A 23940-nucleotide genomic window follows, 5' to 3' on the forward strand; every position below is an offset into this window, starting at 1 on the left:
GGTGTGTGTGGGAGTGTGTCGGTGTGTATGGGAGTGAATCGGTGTGTATGGGAGTGAATCGGGGTGTATGGGAGTGAGTCGGTGTGTATGGGAGTGAATCGGGGTGTATGGGAGTGAGTCGGTGTGTATGGGAGTGAGTCGGTGTGTATGGGAGTGAATCGGGGTGTATGGGAGTGAGTCGGTGTGTATGGGAGTGAGTCGGTGTGTATGGGAGTGAGTCGGTGTGTATGGGAGTGAATCGGGGTGTATGGGAGTGAGTCGGTGTGTATGGGAGTGAGTCGGTGTGTATGGGAGTGAGTCGGTGTGTATGGGAGTGAATCGGGGTGTATGGGAGTGAGTCGGTGTGTATGGGAGTGAGTCGGTGTGTATGGGAGTGAATCGGGGTGTATGGGAGTGAGTCGGTGTGTATGGGAGTGAGTCGGGGTGTATGGGAGTGAGTCGGTGTGTATGGGAGTGAGTCGGGGTGTATGGGAGTGAGTCGGGGTGTATGCGAGTGAGTTGGTGTGTATGGGAGTGAGTCGGTGTGTATGGGAGTGAGTCGGGGTGTATGGGAGTGAGTCGGTGTGTATGGGAGTGAGTCGGTGTGTATGGGAGTGAGTCGGTGTGTATGGGAGTGAGTCGGTGTGTATGGGAGTGAATCGGGGTGTATGGGAGTGAGTCGGTGTGTATGGGAGTGAGTCGGTGTGTATGGGAGTGAGTCGGTGTGTATGGGAGTGAATCGGGGTGTATGGGAGTGAGTCGGTGTGTATGGGAGTGAGTCGGTGTGTATGGGAGTGAATCGGGGTGTATGGGAGTGAGTCGGTGTGTATGGGAGTGAGTCGGGGTGTATGCGAGTGAGTTGGTGTGTATGGGAGTGAGTCGGTGTGTATGGGAGTGAGTCGGGGTGTATGGGAGTGAGTCGGTGTGTATGGGAGTGAGTCGGTGTGTATGGGAGTGAGTCAGTGTGTATGGGAGTGAGTCGGGGTGTATGGGAGTGTGTCGGTGTGTATGGGAGTGAGTCGGTGTGTATGGGAGTGAGTCGGTGTGTATGGGAGTGAGTCGGTGTGTATGGGAGCGAGTCGGTGTGTATGGGAGTGAGTCGGTGTGTGTGGGAGTGAATCGGGGTGTATGGGAGTGAGTCGGTGTGTATGGGAGTGAGTCGGGGTGTATGCGAGTGAGTTGGTGTGTATGGGAGTGAGTCGGGGTGTATGGGAGTGAGTCAGTGTGTATGGGAGTGAGTCGGGGTGTATGGGAGTGAGTCAGTGTGTATGGGAGTGAGTCGGGGTGTATGGGAGTGTGTCGGTGTGTATGGGAGTGAGTCGGTGTGTATGGGAGTGAGTCGGTGTGTATGGGAGTGAGTCGGTGTGTATGGGAGTGAGTCAGTGTGTATGGGAGTGAGTCAGTGTGTATGGGAGTGAGTCGGTGTGTGTGGGAGTGAGTCGGTGTGTGTGGGAGTGTGTCGGTGTGTATGGGAGTGAATCGGTGTGTATGGGAGTGAGTCGGTGTGTATGGGAGTGAATCGGGGTGTATGGGAGTGAGTCGGTGTGTATGGGAGTGAGTCGGGGTGTATGGGAGTGAGTCGGTGTGTATGGGAGTGAGTCGGTGTGTGTGGGAGTGAGTCGGTGTGTATGGGAGTGAGTCGGTGTGTATGGGAGTGAGTCGGTGTGTATGGGAGTGAGTCGGGGTGTATGCGAGTGAGTTGGTGTGTATGGGAGTGAGTCGGTGTGTATGGGAGTGAGTCGGGGTGTATGGGAGTGAGTCAGTGTGTATGGGAGTGAGTCGGGGTGTATGGGAGTGAGTCGGGGTGTATGGGAGTGAGTCGGGGTGTATGCGAGTGAGTCGGGGTGTATGGGAGTGGGTCGGGGTGTATGGGAGTGAGTCGGGGTGTATGCGAGTGAGTCGGTGTGTATGGGAGTGAGTCGGTGTGTATGGGAGTGAGTCGGGGTGTATGGGAGTGAGTCGGGGTGTATGCGAGTGAGTCGGGTGTATGGGAGTGAGTCGGGTGTATGCGAGTGAGTCGGGTGTATGGGAGTGAGTCGGGGTGTATGGGAGTGAGTCGGGGTGTATGGGAGTGAGTCGGTGTGTATGCGAGTGAGTCGGTGTGTATGGGAGTGAGTCGGGGTGTATGGGAGCGAGTCGGTGTGTATGGGAGTGAGTCGGGGTGTATGGGAGTGAGTCGGGGTGTATGGGAGTGAGTCGGGGTGTATGGGAGTGAGTCAGTGTGTATGGGAGTGAGTCGGTGTGTATGGGAGTGAATCGGGGTGTATGGGAGTGAGTCGGTGTGTGGGGGAGTGAGTCGGGGTGTGTGGGAGTGAATCGGGGTGTATGGGAGTGAGTCGGTGTGTATGGGAGTGAATCGGGGTGTATGGGAGTGAGTCGGTGTGTATGGGAGTGAATCGGGGTGTATGGGAGTGAGTCGGTGTGTATGGGAGTGAGTCGGTGTGTATGGGAGTGAATCGGGGTGTGTGGGAGTGAGTCGGGGTGTATGCGAGTGAGTCGGGGTGTATGGGAGTGAGTCGGGGTGTATGGGAGTGAGTCGGGGTGTATGGGAGTGAGTCGGTGTGTATGGGAGTGAGTCGGGGTGTATGCGAGTGAGTCGGGGTGTATGCGAGTGAGCCGGGGTGTATGGGAGTGAGTCGGGGTGTATGGGAGTGAGTCGGTGTGTATGGGAGTGTGTCGGTGTGTATGGGAGTGAGTCGGTGTGTATGGGAGTGAGTCGGGGTGTATGGGAGTGAGTCGGGGTGTATGGGAGTGAGTCGGTGTGTATGGGAGTGTGTCGGTGTGTATGGGAGTGAGTCGGTGTGTATGGGAGTGTGTCGGTGTGTATGGGAGTGAGTCGGTGTGTATGGGAGTGTGTCGGTGTGTATGGGAGTGAGTCGGTGTGTATGGGAGTGTGTCGGTGTGTATGGGAGTGAGTCGGTGTGTATGGGAGTGAATCGGGGTGTATGGGAGTGAGTCGGGGTGTATGGGAGTGAATCGGGGTGTATGGGAGTGAGTCAGTGTGTATGGGAGTGAATCGGGGTGTATGGGAGTGAGTCGGGTGTATGGGAGTGAATCGGGGTGTATGGGAGTGAGTCAGTGTGTATGGGAGTGAAGCGGGGTGTATGGGAGTGAGTCGGGTGTATGGGAGTGAATCGGGGTGTATGGGAGTGAGTCGGTGTGTATGGGAGTGTGTCGTTGTGTATGGGAGTGAGTCGGGGTGTATGGGAGTGAGTCGGGGTGTATGGGAGTGAGTCAGTGTGTATGGGAGTGAGTCGGGGTGTATGGGAGTGAGTCAGTGTGTATGGGAGTGAGTCGGTGTGTATGGGAGTGAGTCAGTGTGTATGGGAGTGAGTCGGTGTGTATGCGAGTGAGTCGGGGTGTATGGGAGTGAGTCGGTGTGTATGGGAGTGTATGGGAGTGAGCCAGTGTGTATGGGAGTGAGTTGGTGTGTATGGGAGTGAGTCGGGGTGTATGGGAGTGAGTCGGGGTGTATGGGAGTGAGTCGGTGTGTATGGGAGTGAGTCGGTGTGTATGGGAGTGAGTCGGGGTGTATGGGAGTGAGTCGGGGTGTATGGGAGTGAGTCGGGGTGTATGGGAGTGAGTCGGGGTGTATGGGAGTGAGTCGGGGTGTATGGGAGTGAGTCGGTGTGTATGGGAGTGAGTCGGGGTGTATGGGAGTGAGTCGGGGTGTATGGGAGTGAGTCGGGGTGTATGGGAGTGAGTCGGGGTGTATGGGAGTGAGTCGGGGTGTATGGGAGTGAGTCGGTGTGTATGGGAGCGAGTCGGTGTGTATGGGAGTGAGTCGGGGTGTATGGGAGTGAGTCGGGGTGTATGGGAGTGAGTCGGGGTGTATGGGAGTGAGTCGGTGTGTATGGGAGTGAGTCGGGGTGTATGGGAGTGAGTCGGTGTGTATGGGAGTGTGTCAGTGTGTATGGGAGTGAATCGGGGTGTATGGGAGTGAGTCAGTGTGTATGGGAGTGAGTCGGGGTGTATGGGAGTGAGTCGGTGTGTATGGGAGTGAGTCAGTGTGTATGGGAGTGAATCGGGGTGTATGGGAGTGAGTCAGTGTGTATGGGAGTGAGTCGGGGTGTATGGGAGTGAGTCGGTGTGTATGGGAGTGAGTCGGGGTGTATGGGAGTGAGTCGGTGTGTATGGGAGTGAGTCGGTGTGTATGGGAGTGAGTCGGTGTGTATGGGAGTGAATCGGGGTGTATGGGAGTGAGTCGGTGTGTATGGGAGTGAGTCAGTGTGTATGGGAGTGAGTCGGGGTGTATGGGAGTGAATCGGGGTGTATGGGAGTGAGTCGGTGTGTATGGGAGTGAGTCGGGGTGTATGGGAGTGAGTCGGTGTGTATGGGAGTGAGTCGGTGTGTATGGGAGTGAGTCGGTGTGTATGGGAGTGAGTCAGTGTGTATGGGAGTGAGTCGGGGTGTATGGGAGCGAGTCAGTGTGTATGGGAGTGAGTCGGGGTGTATGGGAGTGAGTCAGTGTGTATGGGAGTGAGTCGGGGTGTATGGGAGTGAATCGGTGTGTATGGGAGTGAGTCGGTGTGTATGGGAGTGAGTCAGTGTGTATGGGAGTGTGTCGGTGTGTATGGGAGTGAGTCAGTGTGTATGGGAGTGAGTCGGGGTGTATGGGAGTGAGTCGGGGTGTATGGGAGTGAATCGGGGTGTATGGGAGTGAGTCGGTGTGTATGGGAGTGAGTCGGTGTGTATGGGAGTGAGTCAGTGTGTATGGGAGTGTGTCGGTGTGTATGGGAGTGAGTCAGTGTGTATGGGAGTGTGTCGGTGTGTATGGGAGTGAGTCGGGGTGTATGGGAGTGAGTCAGTGTGTATGGGAGTGTGTCGGTGTGTATGGGAGTGAGTCGGGGTGTATGGGAGTGAATCGGTGTGTATGGGAGTGAGTCGGTGTGTATGGGAGTGAGTCAGTGTGTATGGGAGTGTGTCGGTGTGTATGGGAGTGAGTCGGGGTGTATGGGAGTGAATCGGGGTGTATGGGAGTGAGTCGGTGTGTATGGGAGTGAGTCGGTGTGTATGGGAGTGGGTCAGTGTGTATGGGAGTGAGTCGGGGTGTATGGGAGTGAATCGGGGTGTATGGGAGTGAGTCGGGGTGTATGCGAGTGAGTCGGGGTGTATGGGAGTGAGTCGGGGTGTATGCGAGTGGGTCGGGGTGTATGGGAGTGAGTCGGGGTGTATGGGAGTGTGTCGGTGTGTATGGGAGTGAGTCGGTGTGTATGGGAGTGAGTCGGAGTGTGTGGGAGTGAGTCGGTGTGTGTGGGAGTGAGTCAGTGTGTATGGGAGTGAGTCGGAGTGTGTGGGAGTGAGTCGGTGTGTGTGGGAGTGAGTCAGTGTGTATGGGAGTGAGTCGGTGTGTATGGGAGTGAATCGGGGTGTGTGGGAGTGAGTCGGTGTGTATGGGAGTGAGTCGGAGTGTGTGGGAGTGAGTCGGGGTGTATGGGAGTGAGTCGGTGTGTATGGGAGTGAATCGGGTGTATGCGAGTGGGTCGGGGTGTATGGGAGTGAATCGGGGTGTATGTGAGTGAGTCGGTGTGTGGGGGAGTGAGTCGGTGTGTATGGGAGTGAGTCGGTGTGTATGGGAGTGAATCGGGGTGTATGGGAGTGAGTCGGTGTGTATGGGAGTGAGTCGGTGTGTATGGGAGTGAGTCGGTGTGTATGGGAGTGAATCGGGGTGTATGGGAGCGAGTCGGTGTGTATGGGAGTGAGTCGGGGTGTATGGGAGTGAGTCGGTGTGTATGGGAGTGAGTCGGTGTGTATGGGAGTGAGTCGGTGTGTATGGGAGTGAGTCGGTGTGTATGGGAGTGAATCGGGGTGTATGGGAGTGAGTCGGTGTGTATGGGAGTGAGTCGGGGTGTATGGGAGTGAGTCGGGGTGTATGGGAGTGAGTCGGTGTGTATGGGAGTGAGTCGGTGTGTATGGGAGTGAGTCGGTGTGTATGGGAGCGAGTCGGTGTGTATGGGAGTGAGTCGGGGTGTATGGGAGTGAATCGGGGTGTATGGGAGTGAATCGGGGTGTATGGGAGTGAGTCGGTGTGTATGGGAGTGAGTCGGTGTGTATGGGAGTGAATCGGGGTGTATGGGAGTGAATCGGGGTGTATGGGAGTGAGTCGGTGTGTATGGGAGTGAGTCGGTGTGTATGGGAGTGTGTCGGTGTGTATGGGCGTGAGTCGGTGTGTATGGGAGTGTGTCGGTGTGCATGGGAGTGAGTCGGTGTGTGGGGGAGTGAGCCGGTGTGTATGGGAGTGAGTCGGTGTGCGTGGGAGTGAGTCGGTGTATGTGGGAGTGTGTGTGTGTGTGTGGGAGTGTGTCAGTGTGTGTGGGAGTGTGTCGGTGTGTATGCAAGTGAGTCAGTGTGTATGCAAGTGAGTCGGTGTGTATGGGAGTGAGTCGGTGTGTGTGGGAGTGAGTCGGTGTGTATGGGAGTGTGTCGGTGTGTATGGGAGTGAGTCGGTGTGTGTGGGAGTGAGTCGGTGTGTATGCAAGTGAGTCAGTGTGTATGCAAGTGAGTCGGTGTGTATGGGAGTGAGTCGGTGTGTATGGGAGTGTGTCGGTGTGCGTCAGTGTGCGTGGGAGTGAGTCGGTGTGTGTGGGAGTGAGTCAGTGTGTATGGGAGTGAGTCGGAGTGTGTGGGAGTGAGTCGGTGTGTATGGGAGTGAGTCGGTGTGTGTGGGAGTGAGTCGGTGTGTATGGGAGTGAGTCGGTGTGTGTGGGAGTGAGTCGGTGTGTATGGGAGTGAGTCGGTGTGTGTGGGAGTGAGTCGGTGTGTATGGGAGTGTGTCGGTGTGCGTGGGAGTGAGTCGGTGTGTGTGGGAGTGAGTCGGGGTGCGTGGGAGTGAGTCGGTGTGTATGGGAATGAGTCGGTTTGTGTGGGAGTGAGTCGGGGTGCGTGGGAGTGAGTCGGTGTGCGTGGGAGTGAGTCGGTGTGTGGGGGAGTGAGTCGGTGTGTATGGGAGTGAGTCGGTGTGTATGAAAGTGAGTCAGTGTGTGTGCGAGTGAGTCAGTGTGTATGGGAGTGAGTCGGTGTATGTGGGAGTGTGTGTGTGTGTGGGAGTGTGTCAGTGTGTGTGGGAGCGTGTTAGTGTGTGTGGGAGTGAGTCAGTGTGTGCGCGAGTGAGTCGGTGTATGTGGGAGTGAGTGTGTGTGTGGGAGTGTGTCAGTGTGTGTGGGAGCGTGTTGGTGTGTGTGGGAGTGTGTCGGTGTGTGTGGAAGTGAATCGGTGTGTATGGGAGTGTGTCGGTGTGTATGGGCGTGAGTTGGTGTGCGTCGGAGTGAGTCGGTGTGCGTGGGAGTGAGTCGGAGTGCGTGGGAGTGAGTCGGTGTGCGTGGGAGTGTGTCGGTGTGTATGGGCATGAGTTGGTGTGCGTCGGAGTGAGTCGGTATGCGTGGGAGTGAGTCGGTGTGCGTGGGAGTGATTCGGTGTGTGTGGGAGTGAGTCGGTGTGTATGGGAGTGAGTCGGTGTGTATGGGAGCGAGTCGGTGTGTGTAGGAATGAGTCGGTGTGTATGGGAGTGAGTCGGTGTGTGTGCGAGTGAGTTGGTGTGTGTGGGAGTGTGTCGGTGTGTATGCAAGTGAGTCAGTGTATATGGGAGTGAGTCGGTGTGTGTGCGAGTGAGTCAGTGTGTATGGGAGTGTGTCGGTGTGTACGCGAGTGAGTCGGTGTGTATGGGAGTGAGTCGGTGTGTATGCAAGTGAGTCAGTGTGTGTGCGAGTGAGTCGGTGTGTGTGCGAGTGAGTCGGTGTGTATGGGAGTGAGTCGGTGTGTGTGGGAGTGAGTCGGTGTATGTGGGATTGTGTGTGTGTGTGTGGGAGTGTGTCAGTGTGTGTGGGAGTGTGTCGGTGTGTATGCAAGTGAGTCAGTGTGTATGCAAGTGAGTCGGTGTGTATGGGAGTGAGTCGGTGTGTGTGGGAGTGAGTCGGTGTGTATGGGAGTGTGTCGGTGTGTATGGGAGTGAGTCGGTGTGTGTGGGAGTGTGTCGGTGTGTATGGGAGTGAGTCGGTGTGTGTGGGAGTGAGTCGGTGTGTATGGGAGTGAGTCGGAGTGTGTGGGAGTGAGTCGGTGTGTATGGGAGTGAGTCGGTGTGTATGGGAGTGTGTCGGTGTGCGTCAGTGTGCGTGGGAGTGAGTCGGTGTGTGTGGGAGTGAGTCAGTGTGTATGGGAGTGAGTCGGAGTGTGTGGGAGTGAGTCGGTGTGTATGGGAGTGAGTCGGTGTGTGTGGGAGTGAGTCGGTGTGTATGGGAGTGAGTCGGTGTGTGTGAGAGTGAGTCGGTGTGTATGGGAGTGAGTCGGTGTGTATGGGAGTGTGTCGGTGTGCGTGGGAGTGAGTCGGTGTGTGTGGGAGTGAGTCGGGGTGCGTGGGAGTGAGTCGGTGTGTATGGGAGTGTGTCGGTGTGCGTGGGAGTGAGTCGGTGTGTGTGGGAGTGAGTCGAGGTGCGTGGGAGTGAGTCGGTGTGTGTGGGAGTGAGTCGGTGTGTATGGGAGTGAGTCGGTGTGTGTGGGAGTGAGTCGGTGTGTATGGGAATGAGTCGGGGTGCGTGGGAGTGAGTCGGTGTGTATGGGAGTGAGTCGGGGTGTATGGGAGTGAGTCGGTGTGCGTGGGAGTGAGTCGGTGTGCGTGGGAGTGAGTCGGGGTGCGTGGGAGTGAGTCGGGGTGCGTGGGAGTGAGTCGGTGTGCGTGGGAGTGAGTCGGGGTGCGTGGGAGTGAGTCGGTGTGTATGGGAGTGTGTCGGTGTGCGTGGGAGTGAGTCGGTGTGTATGGGAGTGTGTCGGTGTGCGTGGGAGTGAGTCGGTGTGTGTGGGAGTGAGTCGGGGTGCGTGGGAGTGAGTCGGTGTGTATGGGAGTGTGTCGGTGTGCATGGGAGTGAGTCGGTGTGTGTGGGAGTGAGTCGGGGTGCGTGGGAGTGAGTCGGTGTGTGTGGGAGTGAGTCGGTGTGTATGGGAGTGAGTCGGTGTGTGTGGGAGTGAGTCGGTGTGTATGGGAGTGTGTCGGTGTGCGTGGGAGTGAGTCGGTGTGTGTGGGAGTGAGTCGGTGTGTGTGGGAGTGAGTCGGTGTGTGTGGGAGTGAGTCGGTGTGTATGGGAATGAGTCGGGGTGCGTGGGAGTGAGTCGGTGTGCGTGGGAGTGAGTCGGGGTGCGTGGGAGTGAGTCGGTGTGTATGGGAGTGTGTCGGTGTGCGTGGGAGTGAGTCGGTGTGTATGGGAGTGTGTCGGTGTGCGTGGGAGTGAGTCGGTGTGTGTGGGAGTGAGTCGGGGTGCGTGGGAGTGAGTCGGTGTGTATGGGAGTGTGTCGGTGTGCATGGGAGTGAGTCGGTGTGTGTGGGAGTGAGTCGGGGTGCGTGGGAGTGAGTCGGTGTGTGTGGGAGTGAGTCGGTGTGTATGGGAGTGAGTCGGTGTGTGTGGGAGTGAGTCGGTGTGTATGGGAGTGTGTCGGTGTGCGTGGGAGTGAGTCGGTGTGTGTGGGAGTGAGTCGGTGTGTGTGGGAGTGAGTCGGTGTGTGTGGGAGTGAGTCGGTGTGTATGGGAATGAGTCGGGGTGCGTGGGAGTGAGTCGGTGTGTATGGGAGTGAGTCGGTGTGTGTGGGAGTGAGTCGGTGTGTATGGGAGCGAGTCGGTGTGTGTGGGAGTGAGTCGGTGTGTATGGGAGTGTGTCGGTGTGTATGGGAGTGAGTCGGTGTGTATGGAAGTGAATCGGTGTGTATGGGAGTGAGTCGGTGTGTATGGGAGTGTGTCGGTGTGCGTGGGAGTGAGTCGGTGTGTGTGGGAGTGAGTCGGGGTGCGTGGGAGTGAGTCGGTGTGTGGGGGAGTGAGTCGGTGTGTATGGGAGTGAGTCGGTGTATGTGGGAGTGTGTGTGTGTGTGGGAGTGTGTCAGTGTGTGTGGGAGTGTGTTAGTGTGTGTGGGAGTGAGTCAGTGTGTGCGCGAGTGAGTCGGTGTATGTGGGAGTGAGTGTGTGTGTGGGAGTGTGTCAGTGTGTGTGGGAGCGTGTTGGTGTGTGTGGGAGTGTGTCGGTGTGTGTGGAAGTGAATCGGTGTGTATGGGAGTGTGTCGGTGTGTATGGGCGTGAGTTGGTGTGCGTCGGAGTGAGTCGGTGTGTGTGGGAGTGAGTCGGTGTGTGTGGGAGTGAGTCGGTGTGCGTGGGAGTGAGTCGGGGTGCATGGGAGTGAGTCGGGGTGCGTGGGAGTGAGTCGGTGTGCGTGGGAGTGAGTCGGTGTGTATGGAAGTGAATCGGTGTGTTTGGGAGTGTGTCGGTGTGTATGGGAGTGAGTCGGTGTGTGTGGAAGTGAGTCGGTGTGTGTGGGAGTGTGTCGGTGTGTGTGGAAGTGAGTTGGTGTGCGTCGGAGTGGGTCGGTGTGTGTGGGAGTGAGTCGGTGTGCGTGGGAGTGAGTCGGTGTGCGTGGGAGTGTGTCGGTGTGCGTGGGAGTGAGTCGGGGTGCGTGGGAGTGAGTCGGTGTGCGTGGGAGTGAGTTGGTGTGTGTAGGAATGAGTCGGTGTGTGTGGGAGTGTGTCGGTGTGTGTGGAAGTGAGTTGGTGTGCGTCGGAGTGGGTCGGTGTGCGTGGGAGTGAGTCGGTGTGCGTGGGAGTGAGTCGGTGTGCGTGGGAGTGTGTCGGTGTGCGTGGAAGTGAGTTGGTGTGCGTCGGAGTGAGTCGGTGTGTGTGGGAGTGAGTCGGTGTGCGTGGGAGTGAGTCGGTGTGCGTGGGAGTGTGTCGGTGTGCGTGGGAGTGAGTCGGTGTGCGTGGGAGTGAGTTGGTGTGTGTGGAAGTGAGTCGGTGTGTGTGGGAGTGTGTCGGTGTGTGTGGAAGTGAGTTGGTGTGCGTCGGAGTGGGTCGGTGTGCGTGGGAGTGAGTCGGTGTGCGTGGGAGTGAGTCGGTGTGCGTGGGAGTGTGTCGGTGTGCGTGGGAGTGAGTCGGGGTGCGTGGGAGTGAGTCGGTGTGCGTGGGAGTGAGTTGGTGTGTGTGGGCATGAGTTGGTGTGCGTCGGAGTGAGTCGGTGTGTGTGGGAGTGTGTCGGTGTGTGTGGGAGTGAGTCGGGGTGCGTGGGAGTGAGTCGGTGTGTGTGGGAGTGAGTCGGTGTGTATGGGAGTGAGTCGGGGTGTATGGGAGTGTGTCGGTGTGTATGGGAGTGAGTCGGGGTGTATGGGAGTGTGTCGGTGTGTATGGGAGTGAGTCGGTGTGTGTGGGAGTGTGTCGGTGTGTATGGGAGTGAGTCGGGGTGTATGGGAGTGTGTCGGTGTGTATGGGAGTGAGTCGGGGTGTATGGGAGTGTGTCGGTGTGTATGGGAGTGAGTCGGTGTGTGTGGGAGTGTGTCGGTGTGTATGGGAGTGAGTCGGTGTGTGTAGGAATGAGTCGGTGTGTATGGGAGTGTGTCGGTGTGTATGGGAGTGAGTCGGTGTGTGTGGGAGTGTGTCGGTGTGTATGGGAGTGAGTCGGTGTGTATGGGAGTGAGTCGGTGTGTATGGGAGTGTGTCGGTGTGTATGGGAGTGAGTCGGTGTGTGTGGGAGTGTGTCGGTGTGTATGGGAGTGAGTCGGTGTGTATGGGAGTGTGTCGGTGTGTATGGGCATGAGTTGGTGTGCGTCAGAGTGAGTCGGTGCGTGTGGGAGTGAGTCGGTGTGTATGGGCATGAGTTGGTGTGCGTCAGAGTGAGTCGGTGTGTGTGGGAGTGAGTCGGTGTGTGTGGGAGTGAGTCGGTGTGCATGGGAGTGAGTCGGTGTGTATGGGAGTGAATGAGTGTGTTGCTATTGAGACCTAGCCAGTGGGTATTCAGTGTTCCCAATGAATTTTTAGTGTCACTGATCAGTCAACAAACACCTACCCAGGGATACCGCCAGCCTCCATCTTGTTTGCCAATGTAACATCTGTAGACCAGACATCATATTGCCAGTTCTTCTGCCCCAGGACACCACCGAGGACAGTGCCACTGTGAATGCCAACCCGCATATTCACCTCTGTTTTTGTCTTTTCACGAACGTACCTACAACAGAGAAACCTGTCAGAGAGCAGGAAGAGGAAGTAGATCTGATCCGACCTCCTAAAATTGTGATACACTGAGGTCCCACACCTTCACTGCAACCAACCCCCAACAAACTGCCCTCATCAAGGCCACCCAGCACCCAATAAACAGCACCCAGCACCCAAAAAGCATCAAATAAGCCCATCCAGCACCCAAACTCCACCCAACAAACCTACTCAGCACCCAAGAAATAGCACCCAACAAACTCAACAGGCCCATTCAGCACCCAAACCTACCCAGCACCCAACAAACTCACCCACCACCCAACAGCACCCAAACAAACCTGCCAGGCACCCCATAAACAGCATCCAGCAAGCACACGCAGCACCCAACACCAAACTAACAGTACCCAAACCAGCATTAATACCCAAAGACCAACTACAATACCCAACATCCAGCACCCTATGTCCACAAATATCATTCAACAACCAACATTCACACTCAGATTTAACAACCAGCACCCAACAATAAACAGCCAAACACTAGCATCCAGAGACAGCACCCAACATCCTATGGCTAAAACTGAATGCAACAACCAATACCCAACACATAGCACTCATCACCTCAACAAAAACTCATGACAGCCATCATCCAACAGTTGGTACCCATCATGCACACGAAGCACCCAGAATCTGGAACCCCATAACCACACCCACTACCAACATTCAGAACACAAACCGTATACCTACTCAGCACCCACTGTCAGCACTGTCCCTGTCACCCACACTCTCCTAACCCCACACTAAAAACCCACACAAGCTCAGCTCCCTGAAAGTGACTCTGCTCGTCATACAGTGTCCCAGTTAAGATTCTCAATGTCAGGAAACTGCTCAAAGGGGAGTTTCCCCAATGATGAGTGCCCCTGACTATTCTGAGCCTCTCAGTGGATTAGCCTGGGCCACTAATTATGGACAGAAAATGGCAAATGGACTGAACAGATATTTTATATATGTATTCATTGTAGAGATATAAAAAGTATCCCCATGAATAATTGTGAAGTGGTGGATGTGGGTACAATTATAATGTTTAAAAGACACTTGGAAAAGTACACGAATAGGACGCATTTGCAGGAATATGGGCCAGGAGCAGGCAATGGCACTAGTTTAGTTTGGGATTATGGTTGGCATGGAGCGGTGGGACCAAAGGGTCTGCTTCCATGCTGTATGACTCGGTGAATCTATGAATCTATAAGAGATGAAAGGGAGTAAGGACCGTAAAAGGATTAGCATCAGAGGACAGAGTACTGAGAAAACTATGAGAATTAAAAGCTGACAAGGACTTCATCCTAGGCTTTAAAGAAATGAAAACAAAATGGTGTGGATGCCAGAAATCCTGATGAGAAACAATGCTCAGCAGGTCTGGCAGCATCTCTGGAGAAAGAAATAGAATTAATATTTCAAATCCAAAGACTCCTTGGAATGGGTTCTGAAGTTTTAAACAAGAACCATATTGGAATTGAAATGTTCACTGTTTCTCTCTCCACTGATGCTGCCAGTCCTGCAGAACTTGGCCAGCAATCTCTATGTTTGTTTTCAGTTTAATTTCAGTGATGGGGAAAACTCCAACAATAATTTGGTCAAATTTGTTAACCACACAGACCAATCTGGGTTATGTGGCTTAATGAGAGAGAGCCGGCACAATTTCTAAAGAAAAAATTGAGTTTCACTAACTTGCTGGAATTTTCTGACGAGGTAACAGAAAGGCTCGATGACAGTATTGCTGGTGATGTGGTGTACATGTGTTTGATACAGTGCCACACAACAGACCTGGCAGGATGGTGTAAAAGGGACAGTCATAACGTGGATACAATGTTGGCTGAGTGACAGGAAACAAAGACCAACGGTCAATGGATGTCTTTTGGGCTGGAAGAAGGTATGTATGGAGAATCACTGATCCAGATCTTGGTGAGCAAGATACAATTTCAAAGGTTACAGATAATACAAAACATGGACTATTGTAAACTGTGAGGACAATACTGTGGAGCTTGAGAAGAACATTGAGTCATTTGTGGAGAGGGCAGAGAAGTGGTAGTTGGTATTTTGGGGCCCCTGAGTGTTCCAGAGCCTATCACATTATACTCACGAGATGGCATCGACCATAGCCAAGCCCATATGAATCGAACACGCTGCATGATCATCCCGATTGTCTGGTAAGCCACAGATACAGTAGTAACAATCACCCAGGATTTTGATCCGTAACTGATGATATTTCTGGGCAAAGGAAGGAGATTGTTATGAGGCAGTGAATCACTGAGAGGTTCGGCCATGAATAGGGGTCACAGTCATCGGGTGGTCATCAAATCCCAGCTCACACCATGAGCTGCGAGACACAGTGTGAACAGTGAGAGGATGTGCACGGTGGGAGAGTGTGCATGGGGAGAGAGTGTGTATGGGGAGAGAGTGTGCACGGGGAGAGAGTGTGCACAGTGTAAGAGAATGTGCACGGGGAGAGTGTGCACGGGGGAGAGTGTGCACGGGGGAGAGTGTGCACGGGGGAGAGTGTGCGCGCACGGGGAGAGAGAGTGCGGGGGGGAGGGTGCATGGGGAAGAGGGTGCACGGTGTGAGTGTGTGCATGGGGGGAGAGGGTGCATGGGGGGAGCGAGTGTGCACAGGGAGAGTGTGTGCACAGGGAGAGTGTGTGCACAGGGAGAGAGTGTGCACAGGGAGAGCGTGCACGGTGGGAGCGAGTGCACGGTGGGAGAGAGTGCACGGTGAGAGACTGTGCATGGTGAGAAGGTGTGCACGGTAGGAGAGTGTGCACGGGGGAAAATGTGTGCACGGGGGGGGAAATGTGTTCACGGGGGAAGAGTGTACACAGGGAGAGAGTGTACAAGGGGGGAGAGTATGCACAGGGGGAGAGTGTGCACGGGGGAGAGTGTGCACGGGGTGAGTGTGTGCATGGGGAGAGTGTGCAAGGGGGGAGAGTGTGCAAGGGGGGAGAGTGTGCAAGGGGGGAGAGTGTGCACATTGTGTGAGTGTGCATGGGGGGAGAGTGTGCACAGGGGAAGAGTGTGCACAGGGGGAAGTGTGTGCACCGGGAAGAGTGTGCAAGGGAGGAAGTGTGTGCATGGGGAGAGAGTGTACACAAGGGGAGAGTGTGCACATTGTGTGAGTGTGCACGGGGGGAGAGTGTGCACGGGGAGAGAGTGTACACGGGGAGAGCGTGCACAGAGAAGAGTGTGCACGTGGAGAGTGTGCAAGGGGGGAAGGTGTACATGGGAGGAGAGTATGCGTGGGGAGAGAGTGTGCACGTGGAGAGAGTGTGAACGGGGAGAGAATGTGCAAGGGGGGAGAGTGTGCACAGGGAGAGTGTGCGCAAGGAGGGAAAGTATATACGGGCGGGAGTGTGTGCACGGAGAGAGAGTGTGCACAGGGTGGAGTGTGCACGGGTGGAATGTGTGCACAGGGTGGAATGTGTGCACAGGGTGGAGTGTGTGCACGGGGTGGAGTGTGTGCACGGGGTGAGAGTGTGCACGGGGGGAGAGTGTGCACGGGGGGAGAGTGTGCACGGGGGGAGAGTGTGCACAGGGGGAGAGTGTGCACGGGGGGAGAGTGTGCACGGGGGGAGAGTGTGCATGGGGTGGAGTGTGCACGGGTGGAATGTGTGCACGGGTGGAGAGTGTGCACGGGGTGAGAGTGTGCACGGGGGGAGAGTGTGCACGGGGGGAGAGTGTGCACGGGGGGAGAGTGTGCACAGGGGGAGAGTGTGCACGGGGTGGAGTGTGCACGGGGAAGAGTGTGCACGGGGGGGGAAGAGTGTGCACGGGGGGGGGAAGAGTGTGCACAGGGAGAGAGTGTGCATGGGTGGAGAGTGTGCACAGGGGGGAGTGTGCGCACGGTGTGAGTGTGTGAACAATGTACACGATCTGGGTGAGTGAGTGAGCTCCAAGGACCGACTCACCGCTGCCAGTTTATCAAAGCGAGCGAAGAGTTCATTGAGAAGTTTGACCAGTTCCTGTGCGCTGCAGGTGGATGACAACTGAGTGAATCCAACAATATCAGCAAACAGGATGCTGGGGAGAGACAACAACGGCTTTAATATTACACCAAGTACCCACTACACCCACACCCGCCACACCCAGTGCCAACTAAACCAGCATCCATTACCGCCAGTGCTCGCTACACCCAGCACCAACTACATACATAACCCACTACTGTTATTTACTATCTTTGCTACTTCACTCTGGGATCTGCCTGTACTGCTCGCAAGACAAAGCTTCTCACTGTGCCTTGGCACACGGGACAATAAATTCAATTCAATTCACCCAGTGTTAATTACACCCAGCACCCACTACACACAGTGCCTGCTACACCTGGTGCCCACTACATTCAGCACCTTCTACACGCAGTGCCCTCTTTTCTCAGTATTGTGGCCATCACACCCAGAACCCGTTGTACCCTATGCCCACTATATACAGCACCTGCTACACCCAGCGCCCACAATACCCAGCACCCACTACACCCAGCACCCACAATACCCAGCTCTCACCACAGCAGCAGTGTGCAGTAACATCTCTCTCACACCCATGTGTGTCTATCTTAGCAACATCATGAACTGCAGAAATGTCTTCTGAAGGCATGACATAACACCAATTCTTCCAAATCTATCACCCTGCAAAAAACAAGGGCCCCCTCCTCACCCTCTCCCCCATTTCTTGCTGCTCCTGTTGTTCTCATGCCCTCCCTCTGCGTCACTTGCTTTTTCGCTCCCTTTCCAGGCTACTCCTCTCTCTCTGATCTCTCCCGCAATCTGTGGGCTGTACCTGACTCTCTCATGTCGGTACATGTACATGGTGTTGAATTGCTGTAGCTCCTTTGACTCTTTGTCCTTTTTCATGTCATTTAACATCTCGTCTGCAATGTGCTTTGGTAGGATTGACAGAAGGAGACGTTCCTGAGAAAACAGGAAAGGTGGCTCAGATTCGACAAAATGAGGGTGTCGGGGGACACTGGATTTTGACCCAAAGGTGGGTTAGGGGCTGAGACGTGTGAACAATTAAAGTCAGCTTGCCAACCCGAACAGAGGGGTAGCTCCTTGGGAGAGGTGGCTGTAAGAATCAGACCCCGGCTTCACAGACCAGGCAGCCAAGTCAGAGTCAACACCAGGCAAGGTAGAGGAGCTGTCAATGTTCTGCCAGCATGGAACTGCTCAACTCTGACTGTGTGGAATCCAGAATCTCTCAGTGAAAGAACAAGGGGTCATCAGAACCTCCACCCAACAGCCAATGATTCAGATATAAGTATAAAAAGACTGCAGTGTGGCATCCTAATGGATCCTCATGGATCCCATCTGATTCAAACAGTCCCGTTACTATTCCTAAGAAAAACAGTCCATCACAAACTGTATTCTTTGAATCCAAGGGAGAGAACACTGAAGAGATTTACAGGAATAGTTCCAGGAATGAGAGCCTTTTATGATGAGGATAGATTGAAGACGTTGAGGCAGTTCTTCTTTGGAAAGAAGGCGGCTGAGCAAGGATGTGTTTGAGGTTGTTAAAGTGAGCAGGCTGGATAGAGAAGGTACTTGTCAAAGAAAAATGAATGAGAGGGCAAAAGGGACGAAGGGTGATGTGAGAGAAACCTTTCTTCGTGCAGCAAGTATTTAGGGTATGGATGACACTGCCTGCAAATACACTGGGGGCAGGTTCATTTGAAGCATTCAAGAGGGTATTAGATGGTTATGTGAATAAAAATACTTTCTGGATTGTGGAGACAGTGTAGGAACACCGTGTTGAGGTAGACAATCAGCAGTGATCTAGTAAATGACAGAGTTGGCTGAATGGCCTACACTTGTTCTTGTGCAGTAATGGAGTAATGGCAGATGGAATTTGAATTCAATAATAATCTGGAAGTAACAGTTTAATGATGATCATGCCAATTTTGTCAGGAAAAGGAGAAAGTGAGCACTGCAGACGCTGGAGATCAGAGTCGGGAGTGTGGTGCTGGAAAACACAGCCGGTCAGGCAGCATCCAAAGAGCAGGAGAATTGACATTTCAGGCAAAAGTCCTTCATCAGGAATGACTGTCAGGAAAAACCCATCTGGGTCACTATTGGTCTGGCCTACATGTGACTCCAGACCCACAGCAATGTGGATGACTCCTAAGTGCCCTCTTGGCAGTTAAGGATAGACAATAAATACTGGGTCAGACAGTGATGCCCAGATCCCATGAATGAAAAGAAAAGTTTGATAAGGGGTGTGATCTAAGTTGCCTATATAGATGCTAAGAATACATCTGACAATTTGCCACGTAACAGGCTGGTTACCAACACTGAGGCTAAACTGGGAGGACTAAACTGCTTCTCTTGAGATGCAGTGTTCTCTAACAGCACTCTGACTTGTGTTGACTGCAGGACACAGACTAAGGGAACAGGTGAGAGCTTATTCCTGTACGTTCCCATTGCCAAGATGATGATACTGAAGTCTCTGGAGCACGACACATAAACAGGAGAGGTGACTGAGGGAATAACTTTACAGAAGGTTGAAACAAGCTTTAATGAGGGAGAACAAAAGTCCCTTAGTTAGTAACCAAACATAAAACAGTAAGGCCATAGAGAAACCAGAGCCCAGTTACCACAGAAAATAATTAATGTTACTAACACCATTAGAACAAGTATGTCCAAATGAGTTGAGATGATACATTTTATGGGGACAGTGTAAAGGTTAGATTCACTCTAAATCTAACCCTCTCTAGCCTCTCTCTGTGGCGCAGTTGGCTAGCGCGTTCTGCTGTTAATTGAAAGGTTGGTGGTTCGAGCCCACCCAGATGCGGTGTCGCTGCTCTGCCTCCAACTGCGAAGTTGGTTGTTTAATAGGGGAAAAAGTGAGGTCTGCAGATGCTGGAGATCAGAGCTGAAAATGTGTTGCTGGAAAAGCGCAGCAGGTCAGGCAGCATCCAAGGAGCAGGAGAATCGACGTTTCGGGCATAAGCCCTTCTTCAGGAATGAGGAAAGTTTGTCCAGCAGGCTAAGATAAAAGGTAGGGAGGAGGGACTTGGGGGAGGGGCGTCGGAAATGTGATAGGTGGAAAGAGGTCAAGGTGAGGGTGATAGGTCAGACTGGGGTGGGGGCGGAGAGGTCGGGAAGAAGATCTCAGGTTAAGAAGGCGGTGCTGAATTCGATGGATTAGACTGAGACAAGGTGGGGGGAGGGGAAATGAGGAAACTGGTGAAATCCGAGTTCATCCCTTGTGGTTGGAGGGTTCCTAGGCGGAAGATGAGGCGCTCTTCCTCCAACCGTCGTTTTGTTGTGGTCTGACGATGGAGGAGTCCAAAGACCTGCATATCCTTGGTGGAGTGGGAGGGGGAATTGAAATGTTGAGCCACAGGGTGGTTGGGTTGGTTGGTCCGGGTGTCCCAGAGGTGTTCTCTGAAACGCTCCGCAAGTAGCCGACCTGTCTCCCCAATATAGAGGAGGCCACATCGGGTGCAGAGGATGCAATAGATGATGTGTGTGGAGGTGCAGGTGAATCTGTGGCGGATATGGAAGTTTCCTTTGGGGCATTGGAGGGAGGTGAGGGGGGAGGTGTGGGCGCAAGTCTTGCACCTCCTGCGGTTGCAGGGAAAGGTGCCGGGAGTGGAGGTTGGGTTGGTGGGGGGTGTGGACCTGATGAGGGAGTCACGGAGGGAGTGGTCTTTACGGAATGCTGATAGGGGAGGGGAGGGAAATATATCCTTGGTGGTGGGGTCCGTTTGGAGGTGGCGGAAATGACGGCGGATGATGCGCTGTACATGGAGGTTAGTGGGGTGGTAGGTGAGGACCAGTGGGGTTCTGTCCTGGTGGCGGTTGGAGGGGCAGGACTCAAGGGCGGAGGAGCGGGAAGTGGAAGAGATGCGGTGGAGGGCCAAGGGCGGAGGTACATCTACTACAAACCGACCGACTCCCACAACTACCTGTACTACACCTCCTCCCATCCTGCCCCCTGTAAAAACGCCATCCCATTCTCCCAATTCCTTCGTCTCCACCGCATCTGCTCCCAGGAGGACCAGTTCCAAAAACGCACAACCCAGATGGCCTCCTTCTTCAAGGACCGCAATTTCCCCCCACAACGTGGTCGACGATGCCCTCCACCGCATCTCTTCCACTTCCCGCTCCTCCGCCCTTGAGCCCCGCCCCACCACCAAGGATATATTTCCCTCCCCTCCCCTATCAGCATTCCGTAAAGACCACTCCCTCTGTGACTCCCTCGTCAGGTCCACACCCCCCACCAACCCAACCTCCACTCCCGGCACCTTCCCCTGCAACCGCAGGAGGTGCAAGACTTGCGCCCACACCTCCCCCCTCACCTCCCTCCAAGGCCCCAAAGGAAACTTCCATATCCACCACAGATTCACCTGCACCTCCACACACATCATCTATTGCATCCTCTGCACCCGATGTGGCCTCCTCTATATTGGGGAGACAGGCCGGCTACTTGCGGAGCGTTTCAGAGAACACCTCTGGGACACCCGGACCAACCAACCCAACCACCCTGTGGCTCAACATTTCAATTCCCCCTCCCACTCCACCAAGGATATGCAGGTTAGATTAGATTAGATTACTTAGATTAGATTAGATTAGATTACTTACAGTGTAGAAACAGGCCCTTCGGCCCAACAAGTCCACACCGACCCGCCGAAGCGTAACCCACCCATACCCCTACATTTACCCCTTACCTAACACTACGGGCAATTTAGCACGGCCAATTCACCTGACCTGCACATCTTTTGTGACTGTGGGAGGAAACCGGAGCACCTGGAGGAAACCCACGCAGACACGGGGAGAACGTGCAAACTCCACACAGTCAGTCGCCTGAGGCAGGAATTGAACCCGGGTCTCTGGCGCTGTGAGGCAGCAGTGCTAACCACTGTGCCACCGTGCCGCCCACCTTTGGACTCCTCCATCGCCAGACCACAACAAAATGACGGTTGGAGGAAGAGCGCCTCATCTTCCGCCTAGGAACCCTCCAACCACAAGGGATGAACTCGGATTTCACCAGTTTCCTCATTTCCCCTCCCACCTTGTCTCAGTCTAATCCATCGAATTCAGCACCGCCTTCCTAACCTGCAATCTTCTTCCCAACCTCTTCGCCCCCACCCCAGTCTGACCTATCACCCTCACCTTGACCTCTTTCCACCTATCACATTTCCGACGCCCCTCCCCCAAGTCCCTCCTCCCTACCTTTTATCTTAGCCTGCTGGACAAACTTTCCTCATTCCTGAAGAAGTGCTTATGCCCGAAACGTCGATTCTCCTGTTCCCTGGATGCTGCCTGACCTACTGCGCTTTTCCAGCAACACATTTTCAGCTCTGTTTAATAGGGGACTCCATCGTGAGAGGAACTGACCGGGGTTTTTGTGGCAGCAGACGGGATTTAAGGATGGTGTGTTGCTTTCCTGGTGCTAGAATGAAAGACATCGTGGACAGAGTGCAGGAAATCCTCAAGGATGAGGGTGAAGAACCAGAGGTGGTGGTACATGTCGGCACAAATAATGTCGGGAAGAAGAGGAGGAACATACTACAGTGAGACTTCGGAGAACTAGGAAGAAGGCTGAAAAGCAGGATGTCCAGGGTGGTTATCTCCGGTTTGCTTCCAGTTCCTCGGGTTGGTGAGGCCAGAAACAGGGAGATAATGGACTTGAACGTGTGGCTGGGGAATTGGTGCAGGAAGCAAGGATTTAAATTCTTGGATCACTGGGGTATGTTCTGTGGTAAGCATAAATTATACAAGAGAGACGGTTTGCACCTTAATAGGTTGGGGACCAGCATTCTGGCAGGCTGGTTTGCTACTGCAACACAGCTGCGTTTAAACTAAGTAGCGGGGGGAGGGGGCAAACTGGATGTTTAAGAAGGAAATTGGAGGGAAAGTTAGAACAAGGGAAGTCAAGAACGACAACTGTATCAATGAGGCAGAAAACTCGGAAAGGCATCATGCTATAACGTTGAGTGAAATAGGAGTTGATGGGAAGGGTGAGAGCTGTAACAAATTAAAAATACTATACATGAATGCACGAAGCATTAGACATAAGATAGATGAGCTTAAGGCTCTTTTGGAAATTGGCAGATACGATATTGTGGGGATAACTGAGACGTTGCTTCAAGTGGACAGGGCCTGGGAAATGAATATTCAATGATACACGTGTTATCGTAAGGACAGACTGACGGGCAGAGGGGGTGGGGTGGCCTTGTTGGTAAGGGACGATATTCAGTCCCTTGCACGGGGGGACCTAGAATCAGGAGATGTAGAGTCAGTATGGATAGAGCTTCGAAATACTAAGGGTAAAAAGACCCTCTTGGGAGTCATCTACAGGCCCCCAAACAGTAGTCTGGATGTCAGATGTAAGTTAAATCAGGAGCTGAAATTGGCCTGTCGCAAAGATGTCACTACAGTTGTTATGGGGGATTTTAACATGCAGGTAGACTGGGAGAATCAGGATGGTATTGGGCCACAAGAAAGAGACTTTGTGGAGTTCCTCCGAGATGGATTCTTAGAGCAGCTGGTGCTGGAGCCGACCAGGGAGAAGGCAATTCTGGATCTGGTATTGTGTAACGAACCAGAATTGGTCAGAGACCTCGAAGTGAAGGAGCCATTGGGAAGTAGTGACATAATACAATAAGCTTCAATCTGCAATTTGAGAGGGAGAGGGTACAGTCGGAAGTGACAGTACTTCTGTTGAATAAAGGGAATTATGGAGCTATGAGGGAGGAGCTGGGCAAAGTTCAATGGTGCAATACCTTAGCAGGGATGACAGTGGAGGAACAATGGCGGATATTTCTGTGTATAATGCAGAAGTTGCAGGATCAGTTCATTCCTAAAAGGAAGAAAGATCCCAGGAGGAGGCATGGGTGACCGTGGCTGACGAAGGCAGTAAAGAAACATATAAAGTTAAAAGAGAAAAAGTATAACATAGCTAAGATAAGTGGGAAAACTGAGGACTGGGAAGCTTTTAAAGAGCAACAGAGGATTACTAAGAAGGAAATACGCAGAGGAAAAATGAGGTAAGAAGGTAAACTGGCCAAGAATATTAAGGAGGATAGTAAAAGCTTTTTTAGGTATGTGCAAGGCAAAAAAATGGTTAGGACAAAAATTAGGCCCTTGAAGACAGAAACAGGGGAATATATTACTAGGAACAAAGAAATGGCAGAGGAATTAAATGAGTACTTCAGATCTGTGTTCACTGGGGAAGACACAAGCAATCTCCCTGAGGTAACAGTGGCTGAATGACCTGAACTTAAGGGAATTTATATTTGCCAGGATTTGGTGTTGGAGAGACTGTTAGGTCTGAAGGTTGATAAGTCTCCGGGGCCTGATGGTCTGCATCCCAGGGTACTGAAGGAGGTGGCTCGGGAAATCGTGGATGCGTTGGTGATTATTTTCCAGAGTTCAATAGATTCGGGATTGGAGGGTTCCTGAGGATTGGAGGGTGGCTAATGTTATACCACTTTTTAAGAAAGGTGGGCGAGAGAAAGCAGGTAATTATAGACCAGTTAGTCTGACCTCAGTGGTGGGAAAGATGCTGGAGTCTATTATAAAGGATGAAATTACTGCACATCTGGATAGTAGTAACAGGATAGGACAGAGTCAGTGGATTTATGAAGGGGAAATCATGCTTGACTAATCTTGAATTTTTTGAGGATGTAACTATGAAGTTGGACGAGGGAAATCCAGTAGATGTACTGTACCTGGACTTTCAGAAAGCTTTTGATAAAGTCCCACACAGGAGGTTAGTGAGTAAAATTAGGGCGCATGGTATTGGGGGCAAATTGCTAGATTGGATTGAAAATTGGTTGGCTAATAGGAAACAAAGGGTAGTGATAAACGGCTCCATTTCGGAATGGCAGGCAGTGACCAGTGGGGTACCGCAGGGATCAGTGCTGGGACCACAGCTTTTTACAATATATGTTAATGATATAGAAGATGGTATCAGCAATAACATTAGCAAATTTGCTGATGATACAAAGCTGGGTGGCAGGGTGAAATGTGA

The 23940-nt window shown here is 53.4% G+C and overlaps 1 protein-coding gene across 4 annotated transcripts in view; it reads right to left on the bottom strand.

The window, feature by feature from the left end:
• The window catches only part of adcy3a (adenylate cyclase 3a), a 198079-nt gene that overhangs the window by 126707 nt on the left and 47432 nt on the right, over window positions 1-23940 (bottom strand). For all 4 annotated transcript variants that reach the window (XM_087991009.1, XM_087991008.1, XM_087991006.1 and 1 more), the window contains 4 exons: window positions 16744-16874; window positions 15882-15993; window positions 14063-14190; window positions 11783-11941 (listed from right to left, as the gene is read on the bottom strand). In XM_087991009.1, coding sequence (XP_087847135.1) covers window positions 11783-11941; window positions 14063-14190; window positions 15882-15993; window positions 16744-16874 — 530 coding nt within the window. The remainder of the gene's footprint in view (window positions 1-11782; window positions 11942-14062; window positions 14191-15881; window positions 15994-16743; window positions 16875-23940) is intronic.

This window comes from Chiloscyllium plagiosum, unplaced genomic scaffold, assembly GCF_037043375.1.
Source record: "Chiloscyllium plagiosum isolate Xiang-an unplaced genomic scaffold, Cpla_swu_hap1 HiC_scaffold_10, whole genome shotgun sequence".
Classification (NCBI taxonomy): Eukaryota; Metazoa; Chordata; class Chondrichthyes; order Orectolobiformes; family Hemiscylliidae; genus Chiloscyllium; species Chiloscyllium plagiosum.